This window comes from Moschus berezovskii, chromosome 12 (genome assembly GCF_049115385.1).
Source record: "Moschus berezovskii isolate FMDL1 chromosome 12, NW_MosBer_1.0, whole genome shotgun sequence".
In the NCBI taxonomy this organism is placed as follows: Eukaryota; Metazoa; Chordata; class Mammalia; order Artiodactyla; family Moschidae; genus Moschus; species Moschus berezovskii.
In genome coordinates this window covers 79,976,955-79,989,964 of record NC_142471.1, presented here as the reverse complement: position 1 = coordinate 79,989,964, position 13,010 = coordinate 79,976,955, and the positions used below count along the sequence as shown (strand labels likewise).

The window sequence follows — 13,010 nt, the reverse complement described above, 5'->3', positions numbered from 1 at the left end:
TCAAATTCATGTGCCATTTCATTATTAAAAATATATATATTTGATAAAGCAGAATTCTTTAGAACATAAAGATAATCCCTATCAGTAGTATTTTCTTTGATAGGGGTTGGGGTTAAAAAAAGATATTAAGGTTTGCAATTCATAGCTGAAATAGCTAGCTAGAAATATTCTTGAAGGAAGAAAATGCAGTTTCTTTATTTGAGAGTGATAAAAGAAATACAGTGAAAAAGGTATATTGAAAATGTGTAATTCCATCATAAATAATCAATATCTGTTAACAAATATTTTAACCACAGGCACTGGAGAAGTAACTGCAGTGGTGTTAATACACTCTACTGCTATTGTGTGTAATTTTGATAAAGCTTCTTTTGTAAAATAACATCCGACTTAATGCTATGGCTTTCTTGTTGTTTTTTTAGTAAGACTGTATTTACATATTACAGATATTGCAGCCCAGAATACTCTTTTCCGTCTCAGCAAGAGGTTATCCAGTTTGCCATCAACACTGCCTTTGAGACTGTAACTCTAAACCCACGGGCTCTTGTTGTCTGTGGCACTTACTCTATTGGAAAAGAGAAAATCTTCCTAGGTGGGTGATAGCTATAGCTAATTTACATTACTCTATTACAAGGATCAGATTCTTTTTTCATAAAGCCTTTTCAGGCGTCGTTCTTGTGCTCAATATTTATTTCCTGAAACAGATCAGTATTACCTTTGAAGCTAAAGAAAAATTTGATAGAGTTTAATTCCTTTAAACTTTGAAAGACTTAATGGAAACATTTGATAAGTATGTTTATGGTAGCCTTTATATCTACAAAGTATTTATAGAGCAAAAGTCCATGCTACATTAATATTTTAGCAGACAGAGAGATGACTAGTGCATAGTTTCACTACATTTTTTGATGATAACTATCAATTAATTATTTTAGAGAACAGGTTTAGTTTTTGTCCTAAATGATTTCTGGAAATGTAACTGTAATTTTTCTAGATAGTACGGTACTATTTTGCAAAGTATTTTCCATTTCTTAACTCTGGTCCCATAATGTCAAATACTAAGATGTAAAACAATAAAGTCAGGTTTTTAACTCCTGCAACCTTATTTTTTCCCCCTCTCTCAACCCCTTTCCATCCATCTTTTACAATTTTGAATGACTAGTTCTTTAAAAATAAGTTCTTGTATTTCTCACAATTTATTCTTCATGGTTAACCAAGAAAATTATTCAGCCTTTTTGAGATATTATTGCGAACATATGACTGTTTTAAATTTCTATTTGGTAAATTCTTGTTTTAAAGTTGATTAAGTTGTTATTTAATCTTCTCATGAACTATAACTTACTATTTTTGAACTTTTCCTGTAGCCATTGCTGATGTTCTAGGTTCAAAAGTAGGCATGTCCAAAGAAAAATACAACACATTACAGTGCTTCAGTATACCAGAAGTCAATTCCCTCATCACTACAGACATGTGCAATTCACTGGTTCACCTTCTCCCAATGATGCAAATTAATTTTAAAGTAAGTATGCAAGAGATACGTCTTAGGATGAACTAGAAAAGGCAATCTGATGATTGTAAACTAGAATGCCATTTTACTTGCATTTAAGGTAGAGGAATTCAGTTACAACGGAGTCAAAGTAAAGTTTGCCCTAGAAAATCTTTTAAGTGGAATTTGCAATGTTTTTAAGTTTTTTTGGTGTAGCTGTATAGAGTGATTCATATGCTCACCAGGAGTTTAGGAGCTAGGGAAGGAAGAAACAAAAATAGAAAAAAGTATGCATCTCTCTGGTCATTCAGACCTTCTGTTTGTAAGATTATTTTCCGTTTCTTCCTGGATGAGTGGGGAAATGCGTGAAGAATTCTAAGGCATTCTTACTTTTCTTCAGGTCTATTCTGTATAATATTAAGCCACTATACCATTGATATATGTTGAAAAAATATATATGAGGATTAAATGAAATAGTAGAAGTGTATTTTAAAAGAAAGTTCTAGTGTTAGTTCTGAGGTATAAATTAAGATACATATGATGTGACCTCCCTGTAATTTATGGGGGTTTGTTTGTCAGATTTATTCAGATACTAAGATTCATTCCTTTTACTAACATTTGACACTTTGCAGAGGAATACATCAAACCTAACATGATGACACCAAAAAGTATATTTTTAATTTTGTTATAATGTTTATGAAACAATTAAACAATTTTATGGAGCCTTTTGAAATAGCTTAGTAGGTATTGATTACTATATCTGTCATAAATAAGAACACTGATATGGTGTAAGGAAAATTAGTATTTTAGTTCTATCCCTTGAGTAAGGAAATTCTCCTCTTTTCATGAGATTATGATAAAATCCTTTTGGCACCTATTTCCGTGAGTATGTAATTCATAAAAATGTCAAGGATAATCAAGTCATAGTGTTGTCCATTAGTGTTTAAGCCAACTTTGCAAACATATGTTACATTTGAGAGGTATCCAGTTTGCATGGAGGCTAATGAGAATGTTGTTTAATCAAAAAGTGAACACTGATATCCTGAGGAGGGTATAACATATGTTTATGATTTTTATCTTACAGTCTTATTTCTTGCTTAATTTGTTTCATTTGAACAAATGTACCATTTAAGGGGATAAAACGGGTAGGGGACTCAGAATATTATGGAAGTGAAGGGGCTAGAGTTTTCAGGAACGAATGTTTAAGAGTACCTTGTGCGGTGGAGAGGTCATATAAGGAAAAGATGAGGTTCACAAGGACTATTTCAGTGAAGTAGTGTTGGAGGAAGCCAGAGGCAGCAGAGGGCTAAGGCATGAATGAGAAGGTATATGGATAGCCAATAAGCACATGAAAAAAAGGGGATCAGCACTGTTAGCAATCAGGGAACTAAATCAAAACCACAGTGAGATACCACTTTACACTCACAGGGATAGCTGTAGGAAGAAAGATAGTGCCAATTGTTGATGAGGATATGGAGAAACTGGAACTTCATGTATTGCTAATAAGACCGTTAAGTGGTGGAGCTGCTTTAGAAAACAATTTGTTAATGTCTTTAAAAGTTAAGCATGGAGTGAGTATATGATCAGTAAATGCAGTCCTAGGTATATGCCTAGGAGAATTAAAACATAATGTCCACACGAAAACTTCTACACAGATGTTCATGGCAGCATAGTTCATAGTAGCCATAAAACTGGAAACAGCTCCAGTGTCCATTAAATGATGAATGGATAAAAAAAAAGTGTTATATACATAAAACAGAAATATTCTGCTGTAAAAAGAAATCAGTTACTGTTTCATGCTACTGTATGAATAAGCCTTGAGAAGATTCCAAGAGAAAGAGACACAAAAAGCTACATATTTTGTGATTTCATTTATATGTAATGTCCAGAATAGGTAAATCTGGAGAGAGTAAGTAGGTTAGTGGTTTCCAGGGCTTGAAGGAGAGGAGATAGGGAGCAACTGCTAAAGAGAACAATGTTTTCTTTCGACAGGGTGGAGGGGGGGGCGCAGGTGGAGGTATTGATGAAAATGTTCTAGAATTAGACAGCAATGATAGTCACACAACTTTGTTACTATACCAACAACCACTGCACTGTATGCTTAAAAAAAAACCAAAAACTGGGAGTTACCTGCTTTGAAGAAAAACAAAAACGAATATCTGAAATCTTTGTCTTATTTCCATTATTTGTTGTATGTTGTTGGTATTTTTCTGTAGCCCTTCCCTTTCTTCCATTAAAGTGATAATGATGATATTCTTTTTTCAATTTCATATCTTCAAAGCGCAGGTGGAACGGAAGCAGGTGGTTACTGTAAGGCTACATTTTAGTTAGTACTTAAAGCAATTTTTTAAACTAGGCACAATAGTTTTATTGCATCAGAGATGATGACTTTTTTGTGAACATGGAAACATGGTACAATTGTCAGGGTTTCCAAGGCAGGCTTGAAAGACTTAGACACACTGTAAACCAGGGCTCCCCAACCTTTTTGACACCAGAGACTGGTTTCGTGGCAGACCGTTTTTCCACAGACTGGGAGGTGGGAGGGGAATGGTTTGGGGATGATTCAAGCACATGACATTTCTTGGTGCTTTATCTCTGTTACTATTACATCAGCTCTACCTCAGATCATCAAACATTAAACCCCAGGGTTGGAAACCCTTGCTATAAATAATAGCACTCATGCTACCTCGTTCAACAACCCAGGTTCATATATGTTCATATATGTATGGTCATATACGTAAGAACGTAATTGGCTACCATCCCTGATTGATGGGATGTGGTAAAACATTAGTTACAGATGATTAACTTACATACTGAAAAATAACTTTAGTAGCATCTACTGAAGGCATTTTTATCACAAACTGGTTACCAATAAACAGAGGAACAAGTCATAGATCAGGGACTTGATGCTGACTAAATCGTAATAAAATTCCTCATGATAGTAGTCCTCCGGCTGTGGTTAATGAATGACTAGTGGTGGTTGCAGTCTTTTCTGTGTGCTTGGCTTAGATGATGATGTCGTACGTTTTTGTTTGTGGCACAGGTTAATGATGTTTTTGTGGTAATTCTAATTTGTTTCACGAAAAGCAGAAATTACTTCTGATTCAGTTCTCCCGAGTGTTTTTACAGAGACACATAAGAATGGATAAATTTGATGACCTATTTTTGAAAGTTAGACTCTTCGTTTATGATATTACATGTATAATTGCTCTAAACCTGGTTCCTGTCATTTTCTTTGTGAGGACAGGAAGAGAAGAGGATTAGTAATTAAGCAAACAGTATTACATTAGCTAGATCCTAGACTAAGCAAGACAGAAACCTGGAAATTTGCAGAGCCAGGGATATGGTAATGAAAACTTATGTATCTGTAACTGAAACTTTTTTTTTGGAGGAGGGATAGTAGTTGGTAAGATAAATGACTGTTTAATGTTAAGTGTGTAAATTAGCAAAAGATCATTATTTGATATAAAAGAGAAACCAAGTGGTTATTATTAATTTACCAGTGAAATATTAATGTCTGATAAACACAATAAAGTCATAAGCCTCTAGATAATAAGAAGAAAAAAATTTTTTAATGAAACACAATGATGTGTTTGTCTTCTACCAAATAGGCATACTTTTAAAAAAGGTAGTATTCAGAGAAAGTGGCACTCTTCATCCACTTACAGAGGAAATTAGGGACAAATCCTCGCTATTCCATTTCTACGAGTTTGTTAAAAAATAAGTCCTTTCTGAAGAGATCAGTCTGAGGTTCCGGGTGCTGATGGTGTAATAGATGATGAGAGTTTTCAAAAGAAAGGGCACATTGTTTCCGTTAAAAAAAAGAAAAAGATTCAGAAAGTGGTGTTTATTGAAGTCTTCCCCTTGTGCTGGAGGCTTCCAGAAGGTGAAGGCTCTGTCTCACTGACCACTCGAACATCAGCCCCTGGAACAGATCCTTATTGGATGAATGAATAGGTAGATGAGTGGATTTGTATTTACAATTTCTTCAGAACTTCCTGCCAGCATCTTTTTAAAATTCAGTAGTTTATATGTATGGGTAAAGAAGAAAAAGGAGACTTCTAGAAATCCAAGATGACACTACATACTGTTTAGGTTTTTTATTGTTTTAAATAAAACTGCTACTGCTAAGTCACTTCAGCCGTGTCCGACTCTGTGCGACCCCATAGACGGCAGCCCACCAGGCTCCTCTGTACCTGGGATTCTCCAGGCAAGAATACTGGAGTGGCTTGCCATTTCCTTCTCCAAGGAATAAAATAAAACTAGGATGTTATTATAAATTTACACTAAGCCTTTGACACTCTGGGTTTAGTCTTTAGCCAAAAAGTATTAGTTTTTTTTTTTAATATCCCTCATGCCGTTTTGCCTTTATCTGGGTTTTTCTTATCTTTCGAAGGTTGAACCTTGGTCATTGATTTTCTAAGAATCTTACCTAATGTCCTCACTAGTGACAACCTTAGTCTGGAAAGTTCTATTCTACTCAAAATGTATTACCATTTTATTTCTAATTACAGTAGCCTGAGAAGTTTTGCAGTTATTCTAGTACATGTATAAAGTGTGAAAAGGAGTAAACATTTGAAAAGAGCTACTGTGCATCTTAAAATGTGTGTCTGTGCTGAGTATGATGCAGTTATAAAGTCATTTCCATCGTTATATCCATCTGTCAGTCCTCTGTTGGTGTAAATGCCTGGAGAGTATGGACTCACATTTATCAGTGTTACTATCATATCTCTAATAAGCGTTGCAAAAAGTCAGACACAACTGAGCTACGCACACACAAACACACACACACAACTTCAGAAAAGTAAAGGGGAAAATTTTTTTTTTCACTTATTTTATTTTCTGGTGAGGAACATAGCACTAGGTATTTCCAATGCTCACCAACTGAAGACTCCCCAAAACTGTGCCGACGCAACATTTTAATCATTCTGGTTTTATTCCACATTGCCCATCTTCACTGACCATTAAATAAATATCTTGTGTTTTTTTTTTAACAGGGTTTACAGAATCACTTGAAGAAGTGTGGTGGGAAATACAACCAGATTTTGGCTTTTCGACCTACAGGTTGGACGCATTCTAACAAGTTAACTAGTCTAGCAGATATTATTCCCCAAACCAAAGGAAACATTTCAATATATGGTATATTCATTTTGCTTTTACTCTTAATATTTGTAATTCGTTTACATTTTTTTTTTAAAAAAAAGCAGTAAAATTAAGATCTAACAAAAAAAGAGGCACCAAAGTATCTTTAAGAATTTAACAGGTGAAAATTGCTCCTCACTTTCTAAACCTGTATCTTTAGTACATTGTAAACTCAAGGAGTGCAGCTAATAGACAATGACTAATACCGAGGAGCCCACGTGTGTTATCAGTGACGTTATTCTGGCCAACCCAGTATACTACTCGAAAGGAGAGGTGGGTGGTACCCCTGTGTTTTAAATGATGCTGTGGCACTGAGAATAGGAAGACAGTGATGGACGTGGTGACAGCAAGAGCTACAGACTTGACTTCAGTTTTTTCATCGTTAGAGTACATTCCATTCTAGAGGAGATCAGTCCTGGGTGTTCATTGGAAGGACTGATGCTAAAGCTGAAACTCCAATACTTTGGCCACCTCATGCGACGAGTTGACTCACTGGAAAAGAATCTGATGCTGGGAAGGATTGGGGGCAGGAGGAGAAGGGGACGACAGAGAATGAGATGGCTGGATGGCATCACCGACTCGATGGACATGAGTTTGAGTGAACTCCGGGAGTTGGTGATGGCCAGGGAGGCCTGGCGTGCTGTGATGCATGGGGTCGCAAGGAGTCGGACACGACTGAGCAACTGAACTGAACTGAACCGAACCATTTCTGTCCCCAGAAGTTGGCTTATGACTATAATGGCCAATGGAGACATTTTTGGACCCTAGTTTACTCTAACCAGGACCCTTTCTCTGTGGTATTTGGTCTTCAGTAAAGAAGATATTACAGTAATCCAAGCCTATGCCCCAACCAGTAAAGCCAAAGTTGAACGGTTCTATGAAGACCTACAAGAGCTTTTAGAACTAACAGCCAAAAAAGATGTCCTTTTCATTATAGGGGACTGGAATGCAAAAGTAGGAAGTCAAGAAACACCTGGAGGAACAGGCAAATTTGGCCTTGGAGCACGGAATGAAGCAGGGCAAAGGCTAATAGAGTTTTGCCAAGAGAATGCACTGGTCCTAGCAAACACCCCCTTCCAACAACACAAGAGAAGACTCTACACATGGACATCACCAGATGGTCAACACCAAAATGAGACTGATTATATTCTTTGCAGCCAAAGATGGAGAAGCTCTATACAGTTAGCGAAAACAAGACCAGGAGCTGACTGTGGCTCAGATCATGAACTGCTTATTGCCAAATTCAGACTTAAATTGAAGAAAGTAGGGAAAACCACTAGACCATTCAGATATGACCTAAATCAAATCCCTTATGATTATACAATGGAAGTAAGAAATAGATTTAAGGGACTAGATCTGATAGATAGAGTGCCTGATAAACTCTGGACTGAGGTTCATGACATTGTACAGGAGACAGGGACCAAGACCATCCCCATGGAAAAGAAATGCAAAAAAGCAAAATGGCTGTCTGAGGAGGCCTTACAAATAGCTGTGAAAAGAAGAGAAGTGAAAAGCAAAGGAGAAAAGGAACGATATAAGCATCTGAATGCAGAGTTCCAAAGAATAGCAAGGAGAGATAAGAAAGCCTTCCTCAGCGATCAGTGCAAAGAAATAGAGGAAAACAACAGAATAGGAAAAACAAGAGATCTCTTCAAGAAAATTAGAGATACCAAGGGAACATTTCATGCAAAGATGGGCTCGATAAAGGACAGAAATAGTATGGACCTAACAGAAGCAGAAGATATTAAGAAGAGGTGGCAAGAATACACAGAAGAACTGTACAAAAAAGATCTGCACGACGAAGATAATCACGATGGCGTGATCACTCACCTGGAGCCAGACATCTTGGAATGTGAAGTCAAATGGGCCTTAGAGAGCATCGCTACAAACAAAGCTAGTGGAGGTGATGGAATTCCAGTGGAGCTATTTCAAATCCTGAAAGATGATGCTGTGAAAGTGCTGTAGTCAATATGCCAGCAAATTTGGAAAACTCACCAGTGGCCACAGGACTGGAAAAGGTCAGTCTTCATTCCAATCCCAAAGAAAGGCAATGCCAAAGAATGCTCAAACTACCGCACAATTGCACTCATCTCACACGCTAGTAAAGTCATGCTCACAATTCTCCAAGCCAGGCTTCAGCAATATGTGAACCGTGAACTTCCAGATGTTCAAGCTGGTTTTAGAAAAGGCAGAGGCACCAGAGATCAAATTGCCAGCATCCGCTGGATCATGGAGAAAGCAGGAGAGTTCCAGAGAAACATCTATTTCTGCTTCATTGACTATGCCAAAGCCTTTGACTGTGTGGATCACAATAAACTGTGGAAAATTCTGAAAGGGATGGGAATCCCAGACTACCTGACCTGCCTTTTGAGAAACCTGTATGCAGGTCAGGAAGCAACAGTTAGAACTGGACATGGAACAACAGACTGGTTCCAAATAGGAAAAGGAGTATGTCAAGGTTGTATATTGTCACCCTGCTTATTTAACTTATATGCAGAGTACATCATGAGGAACGCTGGGCTGGAAGAAGCACAAGCTAGAATCAAGATTGCTGGGAGAAATATCAATAACCTCAGATATGCAGATGACACTACCCTTATGGCAGAAAGTGAAGAGGAACTCAAAAGCCTCTTGATGAAAGTGAAAGAGGAGAGTGAAAAGGTTGGCTTGAAGCTCAACATTCAGAAAACAAAGATCATGGCATCTGGTCCCATCACTTCATGGGAAATAGACGGGGAAACAGTGGAAACAGTGTCAGACTTTATGTTTTTGGGCTCCACAGTCACTGCAGATGCTGATTGCAGCCATGAAATTAAAAGACGCTTACTCCTTGGAAGGAAAGTTATGACCAACCTAGATAGCATATTAAGAAGCAGAGACGTTACTTTGCCAACAAATGTCCGTCTAGTCAAGGCTATGGTTTTTCCCGTGGTCATGTGAGAGTTGGACTGTGAAGAAAGCTGAGCGCTGAAGAATTGATGCTTTTGAACTGTGGTGCTGGAGAAGACTCTTGAGAGTTCCTTGGACTGCAGGGAGATCCAACCAGTCCATTCTAAAGGAGATCAGTCCTGGGTGTTCATTGGAAGGACTGATGCTGAAGCTGAAACTCCAATACTTTGGCCACCTTGTGACAAGTTGACTCACTGGAAAAGACTCTGATGCTGGGAAGGGTTGGGGGCAGGAGGAGAAGGGGACGACAGAGAATGAGATGGCTGGATGGCATCACTGACTCGATGGACATGAGTTTGAGTGAACTCCGGGAGTTGGTGATGGACAGGGAGGCCTGGAGTGCTATGATTCATGGGGTCGCAAAGAGTTGGACACGACTGAGCGACTGAACTTAACTGAACTGAAAGAAGATAATGAGATTTTGAATACTTAATCTTTTTTCTTTTCCCTTTTTATGTGTACAGTATTTGGGGAAGGAATCTGCTTACTTGCTCTGGAAATCAAGAATCTTGTGCTTGTTACCCTTCAGGTTTTACTCATATTTCTTCCAGAATTTTCGTGAAATCAGTAGCTGGGCGAAGTGCTTAAGGGAAGAATTGTTGAAAAAGAAAGAATCCATTTACAAATAAGAATCTATAGAAATGCATATTATTAAGTATCTACATAGAAAAGTAGAAAAGACCCAGGGATTGAACCCAGTTCTCCTTCATTGGCAGGCAGATTCTTTACCATCTGAGCCACAGGGAAGCCCACGTAGAAAAGTAATAGCATTTTTTACTGTTCAAAAGTGTTTATGCAATTTTAATCTTTATTATTTGTAAAAGACGGCTTCCCTGCTGGCTCAGTGGTAAAGAATCCTCCTGCCAAGGCAGGAGACATAGGTTCGATGCCTCACCTGGAAAGATACCCTAGAGCAGGGCGTGGCAACCCACTGCAGTATTCTTTCCTGGAGAATCCCATGAATAGAGAATCCTGGCGTGCTACAGTCCGTGGGGTCGCACAGAATCGAGCACAACTTAACGACTGAACAAAGGAAAAACAATGTGTAAAAAATACTAGCAAATTTTGTTATCACAAAAATTGCACCAAGGAGTTTTTGGCAAAAATACTCAGATTTCTCTCTTTTTCTGTTTTATTTTATTTTGGGTGTGTGCAGTTTTCTTTATTAGTTTGATGTTTAGTAGGCACTATCTTTTGTGTTGCAGGGATTCCTTACAGTGAACACAGCAGCTACCTAGAGATGAAACGTTTTGTTCAGTGGCTGAAGCCCCAGAAAATCATACCTACTGTGAATGTGGGCACCTTGAAATCTAGACGCACAATGGAGAAATATTTTCAAGAGTGGAAACTGGAAGCTGGATATTGACATGACCTCAAAGGGCTCAGAAACAGTTAAATAACTTAGACCACACTTGTTAGTGGTTAAATCTTCAGTGATAATGAAGTACACTTTATGTGAAAAGCCTCTTGAAGGTCACTCATTCTGCTTACGTTCCCCTTTACATTTGCATAATATGTTCATAGTGCTGCCTGTGGAGAGCATCTTGGCATCATCCATGGTAACTGAGACTGGTCAGCCTAGTACCTTTGTTTTTTGCCCCTTCTTGTGGGGGCTGTTGTATTCTGCATCCAGCAGTAGGAGGGGAAACAAAATTCAGGAACCAAAGAATTTATGATAATGAACTAGATCGAAAGCATTATATATAAGTAATTACGTATCTTTAAAATTATTTAATATGGGGTGTATTTTTATGAGATAGAAAATTTATATGATATGCATACTTAAATAAATTAATCTTAAATATGCTATAGTGTCATTTGTTTTTTTAGGATTTGTAATTGATGTTTATGCAATTTTATAAAATTTCAGTGACAGTAATTGAACATTTGACTCTGAAGATGACTCAGAGAGCCTAGATAATTACCCAATAAAGGATGGAGAAAAGCTCGCATGAATGTTTATCTGGATTGTTTGCTTAGACTGTAATTTTTTAAGTGAGATTATGTAATTTATTTATGAATCTTGATCACTCCAACAGAGATTAAGTAGCTGATCCAAAATGAAAATTTGGGGTAATGCGTGTTTTAAATGTTTTAATGGAGTTTAAATATATTTTTTGCATTGGGCTTCCCTGGTGGCTCAGAAATAAAGAATCCACCTGCCAATGCTGGAAACATGGGTTCAGTCCCTGGGTTGGGAAGATCCTCTGAAAGAGGAAATGGCAACCCACTTCAGTATTCCTGCCTGGGAAATCCCATGGATAGAGGAGCTTGGTATGCTACAGTCCATGGGGTCATAAGAGTCCTACATGAGTTAGCAACTCAACAACAACAATTCTTGCATTACCTCTAACAATGAAATTAATTTAGGGATTTCTTAATAAATGTTTTAATAGAAAATTATTTTCCATAACAGTTTCAGTCACCAGAAGGATGGTACTGTCAATGAAGTTTATTTTCATAACCTTGGATTTTACTTTGTTATGGAGGTAATTGTTAACAGGGATCACATTAAGGGAGGAAAAGCTTTGGGGGCCTAGTAGTAATAAATCCAGTGTAAGTATGTTCTCAGTTGACTTCAATTACGTATTTAAAATATTTTGACTTGTTTGGGCTTGGTGTTTTAAACTTTATAAGTTATTAAGAGTTATAATTAGAAAGACTATACAAATAAAGGAATTTTTAACATGGGGGAGACAGTATAGTATAGTCATTTAAGGTTATTACTTATTATTTGAGTAATAGTTTTTTCCTAGAATTGTATTTTTCATTGGCAAAAAGATTTTTCATGATTTTGAATGTTTTACTTTGGAAATCCAGGCATGTTATTTAAGAGCAGCCTCAGCTGTCTCATTTTCTAGTACAGAAACATCTTTCTACACAATAGTCCATTTATGGCAGCTTAGAATGATTTTGTTTTGCTGTTATTATTGCAGAATATGCACAACCTCATTTAGAGACCATCCCAAAAATGGGATTTATTTTATAAATAAGTCGCAACAACCAAACTTTTCAAGGCTCTATTGAGAACTGTATATGAAATTCTTAGTTCTAATAGCCTAACAACCTAATTTGGTAGGTAAAAATTTTCAGTTTTAAAGTAAAACAAAAGAAGAAAAAAATTAAATGGACGGCAGCTCTTGAACAGCCTAAACAGGAGTAGAGAGGGAGAAATAGAGTTAAGCCAATGCAGGGGAAAATACTTTACTACACGTTACATGTATTTGGGACTTTTCAGAAAGCTCCTTGATACTCTTAATCTGACATTAAATATTCAATTACCAGTTACAGTAATACATGACAGGTTGTTTTCAAGTTATCATGACTTTGATTTAATAGGAAAACCTTTTCTACTTGATGTCAGTGCCTTTTATTTCTAAGTTATTTATCACTTTCCCTGCGTTTTTTAATGTCCCTAAATATGAAACTGGTTTTCCTA

General features: G+C 37.1%; 1 protein-coding gene across 2 annotated transcripts in view; it reads left to right on the top strand.

The window, feature by feature from the left end:
- Positions 1-12,773, top strand: part of DCLRE1A (DNA cross-link repair 1A) — a 31,740-nt gene extending 18,967 nt beyond the window's left edge. For both annotated transcript variants that reach the window (XM_055424606.2, XM_055424608.2), the window contains exons 7-10: positions 444-589; positions 1,359-1,513; positions 6,478-6,619; positions 10,777-12,773. In XM_055424606.2, the coding sequence (XP_055280581.2) occupies positions 444-589; positions 1,359-1,513; positions 6,478-6,619; positions 10,777-10,937 (604 nt within the window). In that variant the 3' untranslated portion in view covers positions 10,938-12,773. The remainder of the gene's footprint in view (positions 1-443; positions 590-1,358; positions 1,514-6,477; positions 6,620-10,776) is intronic.
- The last annotated feature ends 237 nt before the right edge of the window (positions 12,774-13,010 follow it).